Source organism: Cygnus olor, chromosome 2, assembly GCF_009769625.2.
Source record: "Cygnus olor isolate bCygOlo1 chromosome 2, bCygOlo1.pri.v2, whole genome shotgun sequence".
Classification (NCBI taxonomy): domain Eukaryota; kingdom Metazoa; phylum Chordata; class Aves; order Anseriformes; family Anatidae; genus Cygnus; species Cygnus olor.
Genome location: NC_049170.1, coordinates 147,654,489 through 147,679,661, shown reverse-complemented (window position 1 = coordinate 147,679,661; position 25,173 = coordinate 147,654,489). Strand labels below are relative to the sequence as shown.

Genomic DNA, 25,173 nt, shown 5'->3' with positions numbered 1-25,173 from the left:
ACTCCTTCCTCTGGGTCCTACTACGGTGTTGTTCTTTCTCAAAAGACATCTAATTCTTCTCCAAGTTCCTGATATCTTACTTAGGCAGCAAAGTGAGACCGTCTGCCTTCACCTCTGAACTGTTCCAACCTGCAGGTCATTTACCGCTATTATCAGCTACGGTCATTGCTCTTTACTCTGACCAGATTCAGCTCAAACTGCAGAAGCAGCAGGCTTTGAGGTTGGCTGTGGCTTTACTACAGGTGCAGTGTTTGTGACTGAGACAATTTTTTTCTAGCAATTTTTTCCCTTTTTCTGTCAAAGAGATGCTTCAGTGATCTGCGGTCAGTGTATTTACCACACCAATCACAGCATCTTCTGATCTCGAAATTGTAAGCAACATCTTTCTGAGGTTAAATCAAACTCCTACTGTCCCTCTGAAATAATTCCTTTTTATTTTATTAATTCCCTTTTATTTTGTTAAAATTATTAATTTTATTTATTTTTTCTTTCCAAATAACTGACCCCGCTGCTCCTTGATACAGCACTTTTGCCATTGTTTGGTGTAGAATCCACTGTGAAGAGGGCTGGACTGGGTGTTTCTGCATTACCAGTACAGCTGTAACAAGAAAACTAGAAGAAGGAAAAAGATAAGAGGTCTTTCGTGCAATGCAGGGAAAGAAGTCTGCTTCTTAATGTCCATATATATTTAAAAAGATATTAAATGACTTGTTCTGTGTACAGAAGGCAGCCCATGATGTGCTCTGCCTATCGGTCGGCACGCAGTGATGTCAGCAGGTCCTTTCCTCACTTGCATGCTACACAACTCCATCGATAGCCCTTTTATTAAAGCCCAGCTGGCAACAAATAGAAACGAAATCAACTGTGACAGCTCGTTAGTGATATACACGTCCTCTGCGTGGACCTCAGTCTAGTCCAGCTCCCAAGAAATGAGTAACTGCACTTACAGTGACTGCGCTAAGGTGAAAGTCAGCAACTAACTCTTGAGACAGTGAGTACCGTCGTGACAGCGAGGGGACCTAGACACTGTCGCGCAGAAAACTTCTGCCGCATTGCCAAACAGTGCTTGCTTTGTAAAATTGCTTTCACCTACATTTAGGTGCATCAAACACACAGGTTTCTTCAGCGTAGGCTGGGGAATTCATTGCGCTGCCTAACGTTATCTCTGTGGAATATTTTCCTTGGACACTAAGCCCAATATTTCCACTGCTTTATTTTTACATGCTTTATTCCTGGTTCATCTCTTGATGCTGCATGTAGCATTACACAAAAACCTTAACAGTTTGGTTTTTTTATTTTATAAAAAATTACACGTATTTAAATATCTTTTCTGATTGTGTTCACTAAATCCCCTGTTATGCTGGAAAGCCTCCCATATTTATACACTCAGAAATGAACATAATTACGTGCTACCATTTCATGTGTAGACAATGAAGGGGAAATGGCGTGAGCAGTTTTGCCCTCAATCCCTTTTTAAGTTTGCAAAGTCCATGGCAGAGTGTTTTGTTCCTGACTATGCTGGTACAAAATCAAAGTAGCGTGATGGACTTGAATAACTCTGGCTCCAGCTTATCATTAACTTCAAGGGATTTACTCCACACTTTAATCAGTCACCGAATACATAATCTGACCCAGGAAAAGGCACAAAGTGTAAAGCAGTGCCTGGGTTGGTCCTGAGCCAATGGTGGTGGGAGAAGTGCTTTCAAGAGATTTGATAAAAGGTATTTCTTAGATAATGAACGCTCCTACACAGAGGCCTTATCAAATGTGGAATGAATATGGGCTATCAAACATTTGCTTTCAACTTCTTCTCATCCACAGTAAAGTAAAAGCTCTGGATGCAGTGAGGGAGAGAGAGGTTTGGCCTCCTACTTGCAAGGTTACGGCGTTTGGAGGGACTGGGTTTTGTGTCACCCCCATGTTCTGCGGGTGGAAAATGGGATGCTGGAAATACTCCTCCGCTCAGAGAAACTCTTTGAGAAGGAGAGAGAAAATTGCTCTTTTATTATGAGGTTTGCCAAATGATCTCTGAGAAAATGTGATATCATTCATGTGCATTGCCAAGCTGGAGAGATGCCGCGCATCTTGGCAGCCATCTAGAGCTAACATATAATTCCTTTGGGTTGGTATGGGCTTTATCAGAAACAGCTCCATATGCAGTATTTACATAACTGTGGTGGAGTGTGAGAATAAACACAGCTGTGGCATTGCCCTAAATATTTCAATTCAGTGGGGAATTAAGGGAACTTTATCACTGAACTGCAGATAAACAGAAGTCAGTAAGCGGTGGTCAGTTTAGCCAAGGAACAAATCAAAGCTACAATGGCTGGACTGCTTGGAAACATTTAAGTACTTTAGAGTTGGAGTTTACTAAGGTCAACAGTATTTTTTTGCTTTTGAAAAAATATGGAAATGCCATCAGTCAGCTGTTAAACAAAAAGCAGCGTCCAAATGGACTGGTGAAGCAAAGCAGCATACACTGAAAGGCAGAAAATAGAAGAGTTTACAGGGACGTAGTGCTTTCAGCGTGTGATTGCAGTAGGAAGCGGTGGGTTTCCAGGAAGAAAGAAGGTAAGAGGAGTTTCTGTTAGGATCTCCATCAAGTGGCTGCAGAGGTGGGAGTTCTGGATTTTTAGGGGAAATCTGTAAGGGCGGCTTCTTTAAGGTAGTTTAGATCTCATAGCAAGTAGTAGCAGAGTTCAGGCAGTTGAGGGTTTAGACTTTCATCCTTACTGCCTATCTAGCAGCCTGCACACAAATGACACTTGCAGACGTATTTTTGGGGATGGACCACTGTGGAGGATAAAAAAACTGAGTTTCAGTGCTGTCAGTGCAGTGTTTATTCCCATCTGAAGTCACTTTGGGTAAGTGCAGCACGTATTGTCCCTTCTTCCTGTCACTCCGCTAAGGCAACAAGGTAGTTTGTCTGCATCTGGTAGTGTATCAGCATCAAACTTTGATCACTGGCAAGCAGTGCCCAAAATAACCCCACGTGAAGTCACTGACAGACGATAGCTCAAGTATTCTTGCAAGTATGATGCTGTATATGTGTGTTTGTCTATGTTAGAATATATAAATTGATATCAACACGATGTATATAGATTACAATACAGTATGAGATTTCAAATTGAAATAGCACTTCATCATTTTGAATCAACTAAAGCAGTGAAGAGCTGACTAAATGTTCATTATTTTAGGGGACAGAACTATCACAGAAATACGTAAATAGCCACTATTAAGGGAAATACGCTTTGATGAAAGCCCAAGTAGCAAAATACCTGTTTGTATCCACTTGCTGTAACAATTTAGTGTATTCCAAATTGTAGGGAAGCAGGTTGCCCTTTGGAAGCTCTTACAGCTTTCGATAATTTTATTTTTAAACCAAAGGTTAAAAAAGCAAAGGTTTAAAAATCTAACCTAAAAAGAAATGGCACAAGCTTGCTATTCTTTAGCAGCTGCAAAAGAAGCACATTCTTCTGTCTTTATAGTACTTGTTCGGCACTCTGTTTCCAGCGTGATAGGCGGTGGCTTAGAGGTGGGAATTCTCTTACAGGAACCACAAACTTTGTAAAAAGCATTGTTTCACAAAATCCATACAGCGCACTAACATTTTCCAGGACTGCCACAATACATACCAGGTATTTTTTTCTCTTTAAAAGAAGCGTTAAAACGAGAGGCAGAGTGCAGAAAATACCTAGTGCTGTTCCTGGCTGCTTCCCTCCCTCATCTGGATGCTTTTCTGGGTGCTTTTCCCGTGGTGAAACGGGGACGCTGTCACCGGCATTTGTAAAATGTTTTGAGATCTTGTGCCAAAAAGTTCTCTGTGAGTAGGAAGCAATGTTTCACTGATTACCACAAAGTGCAGGTCTGTGCAGTTTGTTACCATTGCTGAGCTGCATGCAAGAGCAAGCTCAAACCCAAGTTCCTAGGGTCCACTGGGACACTGGTGTTTCTGATGAGCAGAAAAAGCAGGGTGTGGTGGCTAACATCTCAACAACCATCTGACACAAGTGGCTAAATCATAGCTGTCAGGGAGACAGCTTTTTTGTGCAGTTTAAAAAAATAAAAAAGAGAGAGAGAGAGAATTTGATTAGGAAAATTGATTAGGAAAGTGCTAATCTGCAAACATAATTTTCTTATTCACCATATCTGCATCATCTAACGAGGCATTTTCCTTTCGGTACCTGAAGTTGACTCCTGAGTGCCTGCTGGAGCGGCTACATGAGAGCCTTTATTTTCAGAAAGTGCTGAGTTCCGATGACTTTACCGAGCAAAGTGCACTGTTGTGTTGGCTCAGCGCTTTCTGAAAAATCAGCCCACTTTTTGAACTATGTAAGCAGTGATTTAGAACCCTCAACAGTTCAGTTGCTCAGTTTGGAAAATCGTGACCTTTTCTATCTTTAGAGCAGTGTCTGCTTGGAGACCTCCCCTTTCCAAAATGGACAAACAGGAGACCAGCAGCCCTCATCCTCTTAGCCCCAGAGAGCTACACAGATTGAGTCGCCTTCTGTTCTGGATTCTGCTCTCTTTTAATCAATTAATTAAAAACTCTTAATTGTTAGTTAAGCTCCAAATTGCAGGATTTTGTAATTGCATAACAAATATTTGGATTACGGTACTGTCTTCAACCTCAACCTGAATAAAACCCACTGAACTAATTACTTTTCTGATACAGAAAGGAGTCATTAGGTGTCTTGGAGATCAGGCAGCAGTACACGAGACAGAAGTAGAGACTGAGGCTCGAATCTGAGGTTGAATTCGTGTGGGTAACATTCAGGGGAAGCCACTGTACGTTTACAATGAAAAAACACCAATGTGATGTGGAGTTGAGTGATGGGCATTGACCAGAGCTGGGTTTTATAATCACTACATAATGATAAACCAGGCTGTTATTTAGTTATTTAGTAAATGTTCAAGTAACAGTGATCCACAAAGCTATAAAGAGCACACAAAGCCCCACTAATAACTAATAACCTCGCTGAAAGCAGCGCTGAAATAGCAGCAGCTGTCTCTCAAAGCATTCTTGTTGTTGTTAGTAGAGGTGTTGGCACAGTTCCCATGACCATGATGGACAGGATTCGTTTTTCTGGAAGCTGTGTTCAGATTAGCTTTCGAAAACACAGTTGTGGGGTGAAAACCCACAAGATGGTCGAGTAAATGTGTTTTTGGGGAAAAACATTTCTCCCTACAGGAGTTTGGAAAACCGTAAAAGATGCTTGTCAGCAGTAATCACACGGTTGGGGTTAGCACTTTCTTGCCACCACTGTTAGCAGGACCTAAATGGAGCATTTGGGAAATCTGTTGCTCCTGGGGAAGGCCAATTACACCGGGCTTCTGGTTCTGCTTAGTGGTGTCACCGAAACCACAGGGCAGTCCTAAGAAAATTCCTTCATTTAGGGTTAGGGTTTTTTTTCTTCACTTAGCTCTGTATGTATGAAGTAAGCATACTGAGAAACGCTGCGCGTGCTGTGACACACAGCTGAAGAAGGTAGCAGCTTATCCCCAGCTTCTCTGCAGTCATCTTCCTTGTGGTCCTTGGTGGTTGCCCCGCCAGGGTAAAAGCAAAGTCTGGGGGCATGCTGAGCAGGAAGGGGCAGCCCCTGGGGAAAACTTGTTATCTTGTAAGGTTATGGGTGGATGCTCCTCTTGCCTTTATATTTGAAACTCCTATTGACATGTTAGATGTGGGGTTGGATCAGCCCCTTCTCAAAGATCAGTAATGTACAGTTCAGACCTGGCTCCAGTTAGGTGGATCTCACTAGATTTGGGTGTTGTAAAGGTAAGTTTTTAGTGCCAGGCCTTGATATTAGCATCCTTCTTTGTAACTGATAGCTAACAGTAAGTGAGGTAATTTCAGTCACCTAACGGTACATGAGTGAACGTAATGTTTTTCCCCCCCCATTTTTCTAGACTTATTGAAGTTCATTCACCTGATGCCAAGCACACCGTGGTTCTCAGGAGTAAGGATTCAGCTACAGCCCAGGCCTGGTTCAATGCCATCCACTCCAGTGTCAATGATCTCATCCCCAGGGTGATTGCAGAGGTCAGAGACCAGCTGGGTAAAACAGGGATTGCTGGAAGTCGAGAGATTAGGCATCTAGGCTGGCTTGCAGAAAAGGTAACGGAAACATTTTGTTTTTATTTCTAAGCTTTCTCTTTCTTGCTGTCTGAGATTCTGTTTTTTTATTATTATTATTATTATTATTTTTTATTATTTAGCTTTCCTTGAAGACCTTTATTTTCCTAATGTGTCAAATTTCTTTTTTTTTTCCAATGTAACTGGAAGGTCCCCTGAGTCTTCACTTCAGTATACCAAATAGCAAAGGCTTTCCCGGGTGACCAAAAGTCTCATGACCTGTCAAGTTCAAGTGTGGGACTTGAGTCACAAAAACTGACACCAGCCTCAAGCTCCCCTGCTGCCATTACATCTCCTGCATACGACACAGTCTGCCTCAGTCTCCTTCCTGCTCCTGGCCTGGGAAGTAGCCGGATACTTGGTCCGTGGTCCACCCCTGCTTGCCTGGCTGCAAGAGTTAGCCGTGGTCTGGAGCACGAAGTGGCTGATCTGGAAGGCAGAGCTAGAGATTGCAGCTCTGTCCCCATGTCTTGCGCAGTTTGAGTCTCAAAATATTTTTTGCCCACAGAGGAGAGCTGGTGTCCAGTTTGAGAGTAGCGTGGCATTTAGTGACCTGTAGAACGCAGACCCGTGAATGCTCAGGGATGGTATCAGGATGAGATCGTCTGGTTTTAAATCAGTACTTTTAAATCAGGAATTGTCTTTGGCACTGTACCAACTGATACATGTGGATTGGCTCCTGTAACAGCATTCGTATTGTGCCCAGATATGCCTCTCATCCAGATTTTACTTGGGTGGCCGTTCAGAGCATCTCAGCCTCTCCAGCTGGGTTGCATGCAAGAAGAGTCACTGTGCTACAAACTGTCCTTGTAACCTATGCTTCTAACACAGGAGCAGAAAGCTGTGATGGTACCCATTAGCACTATCTGGGATTTTGTAGGTGGAAATACAGCAGCCACAGGCACAGCTACCATCTAGTATCCTTTAAAAGGACACACCATTTGTTTTTAGGCAAATGTGAGTCAATCCACACTACATGTAACAAGGCAAAGATTGCAGAACTTTGCAGACAGATTTTATACATTTTCTTGTCCCTCCAGAAATGCTTGCTGTGTGGAAAACAGCACAACACTGTGGCTTAGTGTTGTAGAGAGTATGGAATCTGGGGTATAATCTCAGCTCTTTGTTAAAACACAGAAGACCCCATAAGGAAATTTTCATAGTATTAAACTAGACAGCCATGGGATGTTTAAACTTGCTTTCATGTTGTATCCTTTCTATAAATTTATGAAAAGTTGAATGTACCAGTCCTTTTCTGTTTCCAAATCCTCTTTTCTGAAACAGTAACTGCTGTGTAGCAGATCAGATATACTTTATACTTAATAAACTAGTCATTATCAAGTGATCAACAGATCATTTAAGCGGATGCACAGCATGCTTCTTGTTTGTGAATTTTCTCTCCCTATTATGAAGTGTGATCGACAGCGCTTGCTTGTGGGATCAGGGAGCTGTGGAAGCTTAGAAGCGGGGCCACAAATAGGATCCTTGGACTGGAAATGGAAGCAAGTGTTGTGCATGGCACAGGGCATGAAACGTCTGCTGTGTGCCACCTCTTTCACTGGTGGGTCGGTGATGCCTCCAGTTAATGTTGAATCGATTATTTGGGACGAAAAGTCTTTTGGCTGAAAACATTTGTAGAAATGCAACCCAATGTTTTAAAACTATGCAAGATTTCTATTCTTATAATGCTGCAAGTAACGTTTCTTCATGCAAGGAGGGATGTACCCTTAACCTGTCTTCTTTGTGGCAGTTACTACACAGTATCTCATTCACACACGTCTTTCCCCTCTTCTTTTTGCCTTGCAGACTGCAGTCATAGTTCATGTTATTGAGCATGGGCCAGTTCAAGATCCTGCTGAATTAGTGGTGAAACTCCTGTTGCCTTTAATAGGACCAAGTTGTGGTTCTGCGTGCATTCCAGAGTATTTACAATGGCTGTCATCAAGAATTAGCCTTGGGAGATTTCTAACAGCATTGTAACCAAATGTCAACATGTTTTTTTAACCATACTAACCATCCAGAGCTTTGCAATAGTAACGCAGTGAGGTCAAAAGTTCCCAGCTTCTTCTTATTTGGGAGACCAGTTAAAAAGCAGAGAAAATCACTACATATGGTAAAAAGCTAAGTTAAATTGCTTTTATTTTGTTACTGGACTGCGGGCTGGAAATGCTGGATTTAAGACAGATAACCTGCAGGGTGGGAGAGGAGGGTGCAAACGCTATAGATACTGTTTCAGAGGAGGTGTTGGAGTCAGCCAGGCTAGGTGCTGACCACAGGGCATTTCCTAGACACTCCCCGTGCAAAACCTGGGTTAGCCAGTGGGGAGAGATTAAATTCTCCGGGGACTGTTGGAAGCAGACCAGGAATACCAGCTTTCTTCTCCCGGGGTGAACTTTCCTACTACATGCACTCCTGGTTGGTTTCTAAATGCTGGAGCTTAGAAAGCAAAACCCTGGGGGAAAGGGACCTCAATATTAGTAGCCACATGTGCCTTGTATTCCTCCTAATGCCATCATTAATTATTTTTGTATGATATTTTGTGGCATATCTTGCCATTTTTCCACGGACTGCGGTGGGAAGAAATCTGAACTCCACTTTGGAAAACATCTTAGGCTGTAACTTTTAAGGCAGCTTTTATGGCATCGCATTATGTTACTTACATAGCTTATCCGTACAGTGAATTCGCAGCAAGATGGAGTGACGCTGACGGAGATGAATTCCTTTGGCTGTTTGGGGAATGCAAAATGCAATCCCATAGAAATTTCACCGTAATTTGCCGTGATTAGTCTCTGCTTTCATTAAACAGTTTCCTGGTTTGACATTTTTTATATGTCTCTGCTCTAAACTTAGCTCTGAACTTCAACCTTTACATTACTACAAAAATAGATTCATTAGCTGAGCCTCCCTCAGGTGGGTAACATTAAAATAAATAGTAGGTTATCTAAGGTACTATGCGATTGCATGCTAACAGGCTTCTTCTACCTTCAGTGAACTTCCCTGTGAAGACTGCCCTAAATTTGTGGTCTTCAGCATGAAACCTCCGCCCTGCAGGTCCACCTTCAGAGCTCCCTAGCTTTTCCCCAGGGTGCACACAATGAGTCTGTCAGCAGGTAAAGCAAAAAGCTATGGATCACGTTAAGAAAGCAAACCTTCACTGTGGCTTTATCGTAGGGAAGGAGAAAAACAGCCAGAAGCAATCATTAGAGCTGCCAAATTCCCTGTTTTATTAAGACGCTAACCTTGTCCTATCCTTGACCTCATGGGAAGGGTTTCTGAAGCCAGCCAAGGATTAGGGAGTTATGTTAGTTACCAGCATCCTAAAACTTGCCTGCGACTAACAGAAATGTCAAGTGCCAGTTTATAATGAAGTGCATGTGCTCTCCGCAACCTTTTATTTCTTGTATTTGTTTGGAACTTCAGCAAGACCTTTGGGATTAACTAATATACAAATGGGAGGGAACAGCTGCATGTGGGTTTTAATCTTTCCAGGCATTTTTTTTTTTTTTTAAGGTTCCCAGTAAAGACACTTCCAGTGACCAAATACAAAAAAGTAATGTAATCCCTTTCCATGTGCATGTTAATTGTCCCTCTTCTTTCCAACAATCCTTTCGATCCTTTTAGAAATGTCTTTTCCACCTCTTTTTTCCCCAGTTTTTTATAGTTCTGCACATCCTGTGGATTATAGGGGGGCGAAACAAGCATCATTGCTTTTCTCATCGTACTTATCCACCTGCTGTTGAGCTCCTTCATGAGGTGCAAACTCTGCTCTTACACTGGAGAGTCAAAATATCAAGGAAATGTTAGTTTCTCAATTTGTAATGTCAGTTCCAGTAGACCGAGATACTAATGACAAAGCTTTATGTCCATTTTTGCTTCTTTAATGCAAACACAGCAAGGTTGTTCTGGCAAAAGTGTTTTTGCAAAGGGTGTTTTTTCCTATTCAGCAATCGGCCATACAAGTGCTGAAGCTGGAGTGAGGTGCCAGTGCTGTAGCTAGGTCATTAAAAAATAAAAAATATAAAAAAAATAATAAATAACACACACACACCCAAAAAAAAAAAAAAAAAAAGAAACACACCAAGAACAGAAACAAACCCCCCAGTTCTGTGTCTCTCACTGTTCTTACTGTGCCAGGGATGCTTTAAATGTAGACTTGGTGAAAAGAAAAAGCACTCCTGCGGCTGGAGAACATTCTTCCTGAATGTCAAATGTCTTAGCAGACAATGGGGTTGTTAAATAGTCTCAAGGTTCCTTTGAGAAACTTGAAAATAGGGGTAGCTGCAAGTTGTCTTTTATAATGGTAATATTTGAAGCGGCAGAAAAATTCCTTTCTGGTTTTTTTTTTCTTTGACTCCAGCATTTTGCTCGTGTTAACGTAGCTCCGTGTGCTCAGAGCAAATGTGAACAGGCTCCCAGAAATCTGATGGGTAGATCAGAGTGGAGAAAATACCTGATGTTGGAGGGGAAACAGCCACACAGCATGGTGAATTAGAGTTGTTTTTCAGCTCGTGACACTATCTCTGAAACGAGAAGTGTGTTCATACGTTACAGGCTGTACAGTCTCCTCAGACCTTAGATAACCGTATCATTGTTTTAGAGCTGAAGTGTGGGACGTGTCATCGCAGAGTGATCTTCGGTATCGAGCTGTGTATTGCAGCGTTGTATTTATATTCCTGCTCTCTGCCTAATTCTGCGGGGGGGAGCGATAGCGGTAAGATTGTGAGACACTCAAGCTGTCCAAACAAGATTTAGGCAAATGACATGAGAGTGTATTTGAGGGTGTTTTTCCAGGATGAAATGAAAACGTTTCTCTTTTCCCATTTCCTTTGCACCTATGCTCATTGGCTAGCAAAACAAGTAGACAGCAACAGAGCCACATTGTTATTCTCATCACAGACCTATGAGTTTTCAAAGAACAGAAGCGAAGCTTCGGTTTTAAAATTTTATATAATTTCTGAATTTCTAGAACAGCCTTTTAACACTGACCTTAAATGTCTTTGCACGAGAAAGCCACGGCCTGTCAAGTAGTTCAAACATTTTGACTTTCTTTAACAGCACGCAGATCTGGTTTTAACCACCTTCCTGCGACACGGTATAAAAAGCACAGCAGCTGCTAGACAACATTTAAAAAACCCTGGCATGGCCATGTCCGGGTCTGCAGTGCCTTTGATGCTGTGACGTGGCCTCTTGAACAGCCGTGGCTTGGGGCTGCTGCCGACCCCCTTGGCTCCCCCAGCTCTTCCATCACAGCGGTGGCAGCGCTCACCTGACCCTGTAATGAGCCAGATCAGAAAGTTACGCTGGCAGAAAACTCATTACTTTTTGGGGTGGAACATTAGCTTTCTGCAGGTTTAGGTCCCTGAACCAGCTCACTACGGGTTTTTTTGACAAATTCAAGTTCCAGTGCAAGGGCATGTGGCAGAGCTATAGGGGCTGGGAGATGAGGCTGCCGCTTCGGGCAGCCTGCAGCTCTTTGGCTGGGCTGGCTGACTGCACAAACGGAACCAGCAGCTTGTTCAGGAATAAAATCTGGGTTGTGTTGATCCCCAGGTCTTCGTTCTGACTAGAGAAAATAGCTGTGCACATTTAGTCTGAAATGGCAGTGAACTTTGAGTTGTACTGAGTCTTAACCCCTGTTGCAAATCAGTGTATACTTTAACCAGATAAATAACCTGCTAGGAACATCCGTGTTCGCTAAGAAAACTGTTATTCCAATGCTTTTTTTTTTTTCCCGAGGAAGTTGTATTCATGTAGTGTGGTCTCCTTTGCCATTTCTAGTCTCTACAGCTTTCTTTTTCTACTTTGTTTCCCTCTTTTCTTTAGTAATTATCTACGCATGTTTGGAAGTGCTACCCATCTATAATGCCCAGGAAAAGCAAGGCAGTTTGGTCCTGGCCTCCTGTTTTGAATGGCTAAAGAAGGAGCTGATTTGTCAAATTAATACCATGCAGGTGGTCATAATCTTAATATTGACCTGGCCTTTTGGAGATTACACATACCTCAAATCAGAAAATCTACTATGTGGCCTAAATTCGAAATCGTATTCTGGCTAATTGCTTGCTGTGGAGCACTTAGATACAAATGAAGAGTCCTGCTTTTGCCCTGTGTCACTTAACCTTGTAGCTTATTAGCTCTAGAATTATTTGTTTGCTTTGTGAAACACCACAACAGAGCACTTAATTGCATTAACAGTCTTCATTATCTGGGATAACGATCAGCCTGTACTAAGGAAAGACGTAAACCTGAAGTAGCATGAAGAGTAATTTCCTCTCCCAGATTCGGTGAGGTTCCTCCACAGGCCAATTCATCAGCAGTAACATTGTTCTCTTGTTGCTTTAGGTGCCTTCAATAAATGGATATATTAAGAAAAATTCTGGCTAAAAACAGCCATTTAATTCACCACACTGTTAGGACTTTGCCAGTCTTTATCTGTAACGCATACGCTATTTCTTCACATGCCAACGAGAGCTGAGCAAAGGATAAATCTAAGTCAGGCACAAGTGCTCAGTACAAGGGGATTGGAAAGAAGAATAAGTGTGAAGATTGGGCTGATAAATAGTGAAAAATGATGATAGTAAATGGAAGATACGTGAGGTGAAAGACCTGAGCTTGAAAGTTAGCCTCTATTTCTGCAGCACAGTTTGTTTTTTATAGTGCAAAAAAAACCCCCAACCTTTAATCAGATAATTGTGGAGCACAGTTACACAGTGAGTGAATGCTGTTGTGCCCGTGTTAGCCTTCAGATGTAAAATTATTCTTGCAGAATTTGAGATGAAGTGTAAAATTGGGCTCTGCATGTCCCCTCGCCCTTTCCACAAGGGTTGCATTAGTTCTGGCCAGATTTCCAGCGGAAGCAATTACACTTTGCCTGTTTTCCCTCCCAAGTTTTGATCTAACCATCTTAATGTTGATTGTTCTGATTTTTTTTTTTAAATGAAATATTGCTATTGCTATTCATATAAACCCCAGGAAGGGTGAGAAAGTTTCTTTTCAATGATATTCTGCCGTGACATTTTATTTATTTAACTTCTTCCTCCTACATCAGGAGAAATGGCGAGTCCAGAGGTGTAAAACCTGCTCCAGCATGGGCTGGAGGGGGCACGAAGCACTGGTGGAAATCCATGTAGTGGTCCACGGTTCTGGGGTGGATGTCCCACTGACAGACCCAGGGCAGGGCTTGAACCAGGAGGAGAAGAGGATGCCAAAAGGAAATGGGCGAGTTTGCTGCTTCCCAGGGTATAGGAGCTGTTCTTTGGGTTCCCCATCAGGGTAGGGCAGTGGGAGCACATCCCAGCATGGTCCTGAGCACAGGCAGCCATGGCACGGGAGCTTAATCCCTTGTTGTATGTAACCCAGCCTTGAACTGCTGTGGGCTGGGCTGGGCAGGATTTCACAAGACAAAGGAACTTCTTACAAGATTTTGCTTAATTTTTAGAGTGTTGTGCTCTCCACCTTTTGCCTTGGAAGCTGCAGGTGCATATCGAAGAGGATCCACCTCCCCTCGGGCAGGTGCTAGGTCAGCTCACCTTACGGGGCTTCACAGCTTTGAAAGCCTGTGTTTGAATGTATATGCATTCAAGTTCAGTTGGAAAAAAGCAGGAGAGATGCAGGTATGATAAGAGGAAAAGCTTTGATCCCTTTCCTCTAAAAGCAGGTGAAAGGCCTCCTTTTTTCTCTTAGCCTCTGTCAGTAAATATTGCAAGAAAGACAGTGAAAGAATTGGGGACAGTGATGCTCCTTGGTTCTCAAATGTGATTTAAATGCAACAAATAAACCACAATCCGTAGGGAAGCAGAGACATCTCCTGAACACGTATGCAGCCTTGCCAGTGGGGAGCAGAGGGTGCAATTCCCAATGATTTTAGCCACTTAAGAGCCTACACGACTGGTCTCCTCCTGCCCCACTGGTTTTCTGCCCCGTCCTCCTGCAGGTACATGTGCTCAGGGGCTGAGCTAGAGCAAGCTGGCTTTGAATGGGACTAAAGAGACCTGACATCTGTGTTGATTTTTTCATTTGGACCACTGGTGGACTTCTGGTGCAAGCAGGGAGTCAGCAGTGGATGGGCAGAAAAGGGGAGCTCCTGTGCTTACACAGCTCTAGGGATACACAGTGAAGAAGCTTGAAAGAAAAGGGATATCCATCTTGGAAAATCCCAGATTTTCACTGGAAACTCTGAGGCACATCATTTGGCAGTTAACATTTTTCAGCTTGTATTGCTCTTGTTGTTTGTCCGGGTGATGTTGTACAGAGGTAGGTGGGGACAGCCCCGCAGCCACCTCCCATGGCACTGGAGGGGACGAGTTTTCCTGGGGCCCAACTGCAAAACACCAGAAACAGAGCTGCAGGGCTAAGGAAAGCTCTTCTGCCTCCCCATGAGCAGTATCTGCTGTCAAACACACATTCTCATTTGCTGTTTTGTCTCCTAAAGTTAAAAATCACCTCCGGGGAAACGGAGAGGTCCATTAGGGGTGCTTTGACCTTCAGGCTCTGGCCAATATGAATTCCTCTCACCCCAGTCATCAGTTTTTTTCTAACACAACAATACTCCCATTTCAGCTTTTTTTTGATTAATGGCATGAATAAATAGATCAGAAAGCAGCAGAATAGGTCATAAAAAAAATGAACTATTCCCTCTGCTCTGCAGCCCCACCAAAACCCTCAGCTAATGCTCATTGAGAAAGCTGGCAAATGGAGAGCTGATCCTAGTAAAAACGCCCTCATTTGGAGGAAAACATTTTTTTCATTGTGTTATTCTGTAGTGTTGCCCCATCATAATCTTCCAATTCAGCTTCCAATCAAAGGTGTGCTGTTTCCCCCACAAGTGCTTTTAGGACAGATTAGCTAGTTAATGTTTGAGGGATGTTGCAGAACAGCAGAGCAGAGCTGCTGGTAAAAGCAGAAGCAATATGCCTCGTATCCTGTTTTGCCAAACAACTGCTAACAAGGAAAAATAAACAGATTTTCTAAAAATACCTTGAGAAGAAGCTGTGCTCTCTGTTGGAAAGAGGGATTGACCTTTAGAAGAATAGGGGAGTTAAAAAAAAAAACAGTGGTGAGGGAAAAGTTACATGCATTATAATTTTCAGTGTGGCAAGACATTTACTCAATGCAGACTCCACAAATCCAGTCCAATTTCAATCCTCACCCTCTGTTTATGAAATAGGCTCCTAAGGCTATTAACGCCAGCCTCTTACCTTATTATTGTATTCTGTAAAAATAAAATTATACCCATAATACCGTGACAGCCCTTACAAAAATGTGCCATTAGACAATTATATTGTAACACAGCGACTCCGGGAACTGCAGGGAAGTATTTCTCTTACAGCTTAATTGTTGTATCAATAGCATTTTCAACACTCTTGGTTGCTGAGGAAGAAAGGAACATGACGATACCGTATGTAAAAAGCGTATTTGGAAGTATTGATTGCGGGGTCTGACTGTGGCAAGAATGCTTGAGTTACGAGTGAAATCCTCCTAAGAACTGTACTTGAAACAAATCCATGGTTGAAGAGGTTTCTTCTATCATTCCTCTTCTCTCCCACTCTTCTGCTAGTGTCTGTTTATTTTAGTTATTTTAATACAGGAAATGTTTTGACGCTGGAGTTTTAACTAAAAGAAATCATACTGCTGATAAAAAAAAATCATTCATTCCCTTCCCCCAGATCCTTCAATTCTGAAGGTTTATCACCAGCTGCAGAATTATGCTCTCTGTTTAACTGGGCAGTGATTGATAGTGCACGTCAAGATAATTAGGCTAAGTAGTCTCCTAAACCCCCAAGCCCACAGCTACCTTTAACCTCCACATTGTCTTTACTGCAACATAAATAAAAGCTTTAGCAAAGGATAGAAAAAAATAATAAAATGGGTAGTGAGGGAGCCTCTTTGCCCTCTCCAAGGGGTTTCCTCTTCTCATTTTTAATGAGACCCATATTAGTTGTCATTTGTACCTTCCCTGATGAATAGTTTGAAAAAAAGCTTTTCTCTGTGCGCAGCAAAATTTGTGCCAAGTTGCTGACCTTTGCTTTCGGTAAGACCTCGTTTGAGTCTCAGTCCCAAGCCCAAACATATTGTTGGATCAATCATGTTGATTTTTGGCTCTGATAGTAATGCACAGCTAATGAGTTGTGCGGTGTACATATTAACCTCAGGCCTGACAGTGCCAATGCCAAGCACGTAGCAAAATCGGAAAAGACGTACAGTGCTGGCATCTTAATAGGAGCAGACAATTAAAAACAGTAGAGCAGTATCGTATCACAGGTTCACTGCTTGTGGGATACAGGATTTAATCAAAGCAGGAAAAACAAACCATCTTCTGTCTGTTCAAAAAAAAAAAAATCTCAACATCATAAAGGTGCTTTATGAACTGTGAAATAGAGAGGAAAGCCTGAATGTTTAAGCAGCAAGATAATGATTTTACTACCAAAAGGGAATCTACTTGGGGGAACAGCCATTGAAAAGCACTAGATTTAACCTTGTCAGAGATTACCGTGTAATGATTATCATGGCATTTCAAGGAATTTGAGCTCAGTGCTATAACTTTTTGATGAATAACTGCATGGTACCTCATTTAGCAATACTTCAGCAAAGTTCTTCTGTCCCCACAAGTGAAAGCTCCTAAGACCAATTGCTGGATTCCCAGAAGCAGACGGCATCACTGGTTTCGAAAGCAGCTGTTTCTGATCACTTACAAAAGTAACACTTCCCTCAAACGGCCAGATTTTGATCTCATTTTACAGTTGTAAATCTAGGGAGAGACAGTACTTTGCTAATCAGCCCAATGGAGAGACGGACAAAAAGCCCAACGTGCACAATATCCTTCTCTCCTGGCAGTTTTCCTTTAAGGATTAGGAAGGGAAGGAAGAATTGCACAATGGCTACATAAGAAAGCAACATTTTCAGTTTTAATGTAAGTCCTAAAAACCAGCTGGAGGGGACAGAGAAACAGAATAAACATGATTTCCAGAGGTCACACACAGTTTTATGGATCCCTCTTTGTGCAATGAAAGTTGGTCAATTAAACTGAAGGAACGTTACTGCTTAAAACAGAAAATCAAATGACATGGAATGGAAAAACCCAAAGTACATAGATGTGCAATCTTTGGTCTTCACGTTAGCCTTTGGATGCAAGACAGAAAAAAAAGCCTGACAGGTAACAGGGTAACCTGAAAAGGGGGGGCAGTAGGTAAGAGAATCCAAAACAGGATCTTCTGGAAGTATAAAGTTCTCTAGATGTAGGAGGAATTCCCCGTCGTGCATGGTTCCTTGTAGAGCACCCTGCCAGGAGTCAACATGGCAGCATTAGCGAGTCCTGGAAAGAGTAAGCATGAGGGAGGTGAGTGGCCTCGCACTCAGCGTGATGCAGTGGGATCGTTCCCTGTCAGATATACCATAGGTGTAGAGAAATTAGATGCTGGTGTAACCCCTGACCCCATGGCAGAACGTGGTGGAATGATGTTGGATTTTTTTTGGCAGCAACACAGCTCACAAAAGTAATGCAGTTTTATCAGAGAGGTCGTACTCGAATTTGAGAAATAGCCACAAAATGGGATTCATGGAAAAATCCACAGTCCATTTTACAGTTTCTCTTGCTGAAATATCACATGGAATCGTGGCTTTTTCTGCTGTAACAGTGATGTTAGGTATTTTCCTCTTCTCACCCGGCTGTGTTATTGTCTGTATTAACGCACAGCTTAGTTTGATTTCAGTTAAGACAGGTGGCAGCAGTAGTGTCGCAGGTATAACAAGCAATAGCAATTAAACTTGTGGGAGATGAGGGTGAGAAGAGTCAGAAGAAGTTGGTGAAAAATGACAGGACTTAAATGGCATGCTGCTAAGGAGTGAGTCATCTCATCAGTGGGGAAATAGGATGCTTTAACTCCAGCAACTTCAGCAAAAGCACACCCGTTTTTCCAAGCTTCAGTTCCAAGACTACCGAGGATCATCTCAGAGATCTGGTTAGACACCTCGGAATATTTTTTAAGTACAGGGTTTCCCCCTCTCCTTTGAAAGGATTTGTCTGCTTGTGCAGTGTGCCTGTTTAATAAATTCAGGGTACGAGGAGGCACTCTTGAGGCAGAGGCTGGTTTTTTGTGTGTACATTGAAAAGAAAGCATATGTGTGTTTTCAGAGCAGCTGCTCCCAGTGCAGTGATGTTGCTGCTGAAGACAAATGGACTTAACACACATTTCCTCTGATGTTATTTGGATTCCCTGAAGTCAGTTCTTGTACAGTAACAGTAGCCCTACTGGAAGGAACACCTGGGTTTTAATCACTAGACGCTAACAACTGCCAGCCGCCACGAGGACTGCTGAAACTCCGTTGTGTACACATTGTGGTATTGTTGGGGCTTTTTTTTATTTATACGTTTCTGCTGAGCAGATGCTGCTGCGTGCAAATGTTCACGCACCACTCTTGTACTGAAAATGGTTTTGCAGACATCGGCCATAGTGGGCTGCCCACGCATAATATGCATATAGCTGCTTTATGCTAGAAATGTCAGGGATGTTCTGGAAGCATCTCTAAAAAGTTCAATTTGAGGGAAAAGCCTGCTATGGAAATAGAAGCTTTCCCATTGTTTATGACATGAGAAGCTTGTACATCAATATGAGAAGTGTTTTCTGGTGTTCTCTCTGGCCCTATCTCCTGTCATCCCATGTGCAAGGCATTCTGCAGGGCCTTTTAGGAAGGAAAACACATTAAACTTTAGGTTTAATGCACACGTGTTCATTCCCCTTAAAAATGCTTTATCATGTTTGGATTTATGCTTGGATCCTATAATCATTGGGTTTTAAAGAATACATTAACATTCTCCCACGTGAAATTTCCAAATGGAGGTTTAAATTTCCATGCACTAAACTGCAGTCACCATCTAATAAGGCCGAGGGAATTGGCAGAGGTGTCAGAAGCTGTTGGTGGCAGAGGTACTGCAGAGAGAGGAGCGGCGTGGAGAGGGACCCTGCACAGCTGCACGAGGTGGGCCAAGAGCCTTCCGTGTGAATTGTGTCTGCAGGCCCCTGCTTTCTGTCCCTGTTGGAGGGTTGGTTATTGAGGATGAGCTGACAAGCTGTTGGGTTCTCACTTGGACATTGCCGGAGGCTGGAGTAAAAAAGGACAGCAGCAATGATTTTCACAGAATCACAGAATTGTAGGGGTTTGGAAGGGACCTTGAGAGATCATCGGGTCCAGCCCCCCTGCCAAAGCAGGTTCCCTAGAGCAGGCTGGCCCAGGTAGGCGTCCAGACGGGCCTTGAATATCTCCAGAGAAGGAGACCCCACAACCTCCCTGGGCAGCCTGTCCCAGTGCTCTGTCACACTCACCGTGAAGAAGTTCTTTCGCATGTTGGTGCGGAACTTCCCGTGATCCGTTTTGTGGCCATTGCCAAAAAATTTGGTGGAAATTGGTTGTAGTTGGTAAGCACATTAATGTGAGAGGGCCTAGGGACTAGCCAAACCTGTATGCAGAGTGGGGTAGGGAATAGAGGGACAGCTTCGGAAGAGAGTGTGGGCAGTTGTGAGATGAAGCTGAGCTAATGGGATCCTTCGGGAAGGTGACAGGTGGAAGCAGCTGAAACTGCTGGGCACATGCAGGTGTACCAGTCCTTGAGTGGTCTGGAAGGTGTTGAAAAATCCCCTGTTGGAAAGGATAAGACCAGCCGCCCTCGAACCTTTCATAACCTTAGAAGATGGATTCTTTGCAGCTGCAAGGAGACTTCAAAGAAAGGAATTCGAGCTTCTCTGTGTCTTTCACTTCAGATTGGCTACAGGGCTTGTTTGCGCTCATCAAAGGTCATGTGCATCATCAGTTTCCATTGGCCTAGACACCATCGAGTAAAACTTCAGTCTCCACCCACTTCAAATAATTTTAAACAGCTGCTTGGATAGTTGCAAGCACGAGCAGAAGGAATGGGTTGTGGTTATAGGATCGCATCCAAGCAAATGAACGGTTCTGAAAAACAGTTAGGAGGAGCCGACCACTGACTGGTAACTGGTGCGCACCTGTGGGCCTGCAGGGGCCTGCAGAGGGGTTCGGTGATGAAGTTGTGGCAGCAGAAGCATTGCAGGTTGCTCTGCTACAAGACAATGAAATACAAGAATGCCAGTCCCAGAGGTAACGTAGATCACAGACTGCTTCTCTACTAGAGAAGCCATAGCCACCATGCTGTCATGTGTCAGCCCCAGGGTTATCAGCTCAGGGCCCAGGGTTCAGCAGCAATGAGGTTACGTGCACGTGCAGATAACAGCAGAGGGAGTTTACTCCTGATCTCTTCTCCTTTCCTTTTTATCAATCTGCTGTTCTCCCCCTTAAACTCCCTGTCACTGACCACCCCTTCTGATTTTATCTGGGTTATCTAAGGAGACATGTTATACTTTTGAATAAACACTACTTTTAAAGAGGTGCTGGTTATATGCATGAAGCTGTGGTAATAGCTAGCCTGATTTCCATCTGGCATAACTTAGGAGTAAATCCATTGACGTCAGTTAGAATGAACGGATGTAAAATAATTGAAGTCAGGTCCTATATTTTTAAGGTTAAGCCTAGAAAATGCTGCGACTCACTCTCCCCCCTCACTCTCCCTTTCAAGCCCTGCCACAAATATGAATGTCTTAATTGGGACTTAGTCTATTTCTGCCTGGTTTAATCAAAGATCTGTCAGTAAAGAATTTTTACGAGATGAAAAGGTGAAGCCCTCCTGACCCCCCCCACCTATCTTTAGAAAATCTCCTTGGCTGCTGTTTCTGAAAAATCTCAGCAGCAGTTGTTCTTTTTTCTCTTGGTCAGTTATGTCAAGCAGCATATCTGCAGCTATGTTTAGTTCTGAACACAACATGAAGCAGACATGAAGCTTTTTGGCAAGCCAAGAACATGATTTTCAGCTCATTCTCACAGAATGGTGTTAATTAATAGATTGTTTTCTGACAAATAGTGAATTGTGCCTGACTGTTTTCCATATGGCTAAGGATATAAGCCAATGAAGGCACGGCAGTTATAAATCCAGAAATTTTGGTATGAAACTGCTGGTATGATATCCAATCCTATTTGCTGTATTTCTAAAAAGGGTTATGTGAATATTAGCATATGAGAATGTCACTGGAGTACGTAGGTTCCAATTTTCTTTTGCACACTTTTATACTGTGTTATTCAACGGAATTACTTTTTCTACCAATATATGTAAGAATATGTTTAGACCAACACAAACTAAAAAAGAGATCTCAATTAAAAGACAAATATATATCTTCTTAGTAGGAATATAAATGGAATTAGTAATTTTACAAAATTTCTCAGTGACTTCAGTGCAAATACATTTCTAACGCTGAGGGTAAAATCAGGGGTAGTGACATTGATAATATTCATACCTGTTTGTACTCTTGGGCTCTTCATTTTGTTGTAGCTGCAAAAGTAATCCTAGGTCTACGCTGTTTGTGTTCCCCTCAGCCAGTTCTTACTGTAAATGGCTGGCACTTGCCAGCTGGGGTGATTTATTAGCCTGCAGCAGGAAAGATTCTTCCATTGATGAAATCAGTTGGATCATGAGATCGTATATCTCTCATGCCAAAAAGCATTTCTCTTCAGATATGTGACGTGTTTGTAAAGAGATAAAAAAGGCTAATGCAGTTACCAGGAAGTTCTTTATTTTATTAAATTATCTATTTCAGGAGTAATTCTTAAATCCTTCGTTCCACATGTTGGCCCCAGGGAGATAACCTGTAGCATACTATCGGTTATACTAGCTTTGGAAATTAATTTTGTTCCTCCAAAGTATTTCTTCTAGAGAAATGTTCAGTTCTCTGTAGAATTGTCCAATGAGTAATTAAATGCTACAGTTATAGAAAAAATATAAAACACTGAGAATTAAAAGCAGATAAAGAGCATTAGCTTTCAAAATTGCATAGCTTATAGCATGTAATTTGCTGATATTTGTAGGATTTGGGTCTGCAGATTGATGGCCCTAATTGGTATCTTTTAGTAATCTCGATGAAATAACATGGCACAGCACTAAATCCATTTGTCCTGTGTGGCTAATTTAAAGCTCAGCATCGATAATTGCCAAGTAGAAGGTTCTTTATGTCCGTCTTGCTTATATGGCTCTGCTGAATATTCATAGCTCCTATTAACACATGCCCTTCAATATTTGCTACATTTTTGTCGTAGATAGTAGATTAATTAAGCAAGTTGTTGCCATAAACCTCTGGGCTGTGATCTTGTCAGGTCTTGTAATATACACAGCGTCAGGTCTGGAAAAGTGATGCCCTTGGTCAAAAAAAAAAAACAAAAGGGGCATCGGGTGCTTATGGTATTGCTTCAGTCCAACTGTGTGCCCAGCCAGCTCCCAAAACATCTTGCTGGAGGGCTTGCCGTTTGAATGGGAAGGGGCAGCTCGCATCCTGACCATGGCTCTGGGCCTCATAGTTTGAATCCTCTTGCTTTAGGGTTATGTCTTCTATGACCATCATTTGAAATAGATTTTATGAAAGCTGAGCTCTCATTTTTTATTGTTTGGTTCCTGGCCACAGTGCAAAGCTTGAAAGTATGGAATGTCAGCAAAACAAAAAGGCTTGATGGATCAGCAAAAATTAAAAAAAAATAAATAATGAAAATGTATTTAAATACCAAGCAAATCTCAGGCTGATTTTCAAGCCACATTTAATATCCCTATGGGAGCGTTGGCTGACTAAAGTTGGTAATACTGGTTTAAAGCTGTCTTGTCATTTATTTTTGCAGCATTAGGGACGTGTGTGTGTTTCTTCATGTTCCAGACACACGGTGATGACAGCTATTGAGTAAATCACAGGACCCAGTGACAAACTGCAGTTATCCTCTAGCTCTGAAATTTCTCTCCTGCATTCTTACCACTTAGCCATTTCCTCTGTGGCCACCACTCCCCTGAAATTACTTTGGGTTAGAGCAATGACCATCTTAAAAAGACGTTTTGCTGAAAAACAAATAAGAGTTTTCTGTTAGTCGTGCAAGCACGTAGTGACAGCAGCACACACAATATCCCCAGGATCACAACGGCACGAGCTCCAGCATGAGCAACAAGTTCCTAATGGTGAAACCAGTTAAACCCTACTGTAGAGTGGCTAAAATTCAGCTCTGTCGTGGTTAGCGAATGAAAGAAATCAGATTGGATATTAAATGGATATTAAATTGGATATTAAATGGTGTAACTGTAATGATCCTATATTCCATGAGGATCATAGATAGTTTGTGGCGGTCTGATTGTGCTGGCAGAAATACAGACTTTCTGTTTCTGTCCATTAAAAAAAAAAAGGGGGATATGGACTCAAATAATTGAATTGCTTTGAAAATGATAACCACATAAATAAGTAATTAATAAAAAATGCAAATATATCAACTTTGTGTTCGTAGATCTTTACATAGGCATTTAAATAACTAGGTTTGGATTCCAAATTGTGAGTAATTTTCACCATATTTTTCAGAAACTTGTGGCCTCTCAGCATAAATAAAATTACAAAGGATCCTATTTATTTTTGCTTTTAAAATAAAGCTTCCAAATGTTTCTCAGCATGTTCAAAATTTCGGTTGATGAAACACAGCATAGATTTTGAGTTTTTTTTTTTTTTCTAAGAGAATACATTTTTGTGCCAGGCATGTAGCGAATTCACTCATGTGCTTGAGGTCAATAATTGCAATGCAGTCCATCAGTATCACTGAATATTGATCAATGACACAATAGACTGAAATGACACAGTATTCGGGACTGTCCTTGAGACAATATCGTAGCAATGACAAAGAAACATCTTGTTCTCTCTGTCTTGCTGTCCTACTATTTTTTCTTCCAGCGCTTCTGATTTGTAATGACCCTTGGGTGAAGTAGCAAAGCTGTCAGTCTTGAAAAGGTATCGGTCACAAAGGGCCATCATTTCTGAGCCTGAGCGTTAGGAAAGACAATGTGATAGAGGAAGGCAGAGAACATCTTCTGGGACAGATTTCAGTCACTATAGTTTTAACGTAGACGTTGATGATTACCTGTCCTTCACCAAACAGACACTGCAATCATTTAAAATGGCATTTTACATGTTTGAGCCATCATTAAAAATTGCAAGCTGCTTTCAAATCAAAACTCCACCTCCAGCAGTCACAGCTGATTCAGCGCTGTTGACAAGTGTTCTTGAGTTGCTCATTAGAAATCCATGCTCTTTTATGGAATTGAAAGGTAAAATGTATATATCTTTTGAGGTAATGGGTGTTATTACTACATTATCCTAATCTAGCACCGACTCGATCAGCTGAAGGCAGACTCAATTGTAAATTAACGATCTCAAGAGACAGTGACTCGAAACTGTGATGTCTTCACATTGATTCTGCTCCTGTACAATTACCATTATAGCCCACTGATGAGGATGAACTACTTCATAAAACACTTCACCTTGACTTGAACGGAAAAACCTGCCCACAGCAAAGCTCCAGGGTATAGCAACCTGCGTAGCATAGCAGAGAACAGAGGTTGCTCTTGATATCTTGGAGCACATGTGGAGGAAACTGCTTTTCTTCACCACTGAATAACAGCATCCATTCTCGAGCAGTTACACAGGAGGTGTGGTAGAGCCTCCAAATCTCCCATCTTTTTTCTTGCCTGTAATAGAAAGCCATTCACCAGTATGATCCCTTTCCCCTGTGGCTGACCCTGCTGTGCACAATGGCTCCATGGACTGAAGAGGAAGATACAGGACCATGCCGTGGTCCCTTCCTTGGGTTTCCTAGGGCTTACTGGAGGAAGGGAAGTAGTGTTTTTCCCCGGTACTAGGATTGTTGTGCTGTGAGGTCCAGTGATTACTGTCGAGACAACACAGCTGCTCATATGTCCCAGACTTGATCTGTGTCTTAGAGGTACGGTCTATCCCACATATTAATCTATAATTTTTATTTAAATATTTATGAAACTGCAGGCAGCTGGTATCACCAACCTTTCAATGATACTTTTGTGAAGAGTGTTTCAGAAAGCAAATTTTCAGACACCCTCTGTTGCAGTCTGAAGAGTCCAGACATCCCAAATTTAAGTCATGTGTACTCAAGAG

At 42.2% G+C, this 25,173-nt stretch overlaps 1 protein-coding gene across 1 annotated transcript in view; it reads left to right on the top strand.

Moving 5' to 3' along the window:
* Positions 1–25,173, top strand: part of SNTB1 (syntrophin beta 1) — a 116,259-nt gene that overhangs the window by 68,818 nt on the left and 22,268 nt on the right. The window contains exon 3 of the mRNA XM_040546976.1: positions 5,911–6,118. Within this exon, the coding sequence (XP_040402910.1) occupies positions 5,911–6,118 (208 nt within the window). The remainder of the gene's footprint in view (positions 1–5,910; positions 6,119–25,173) is intronic.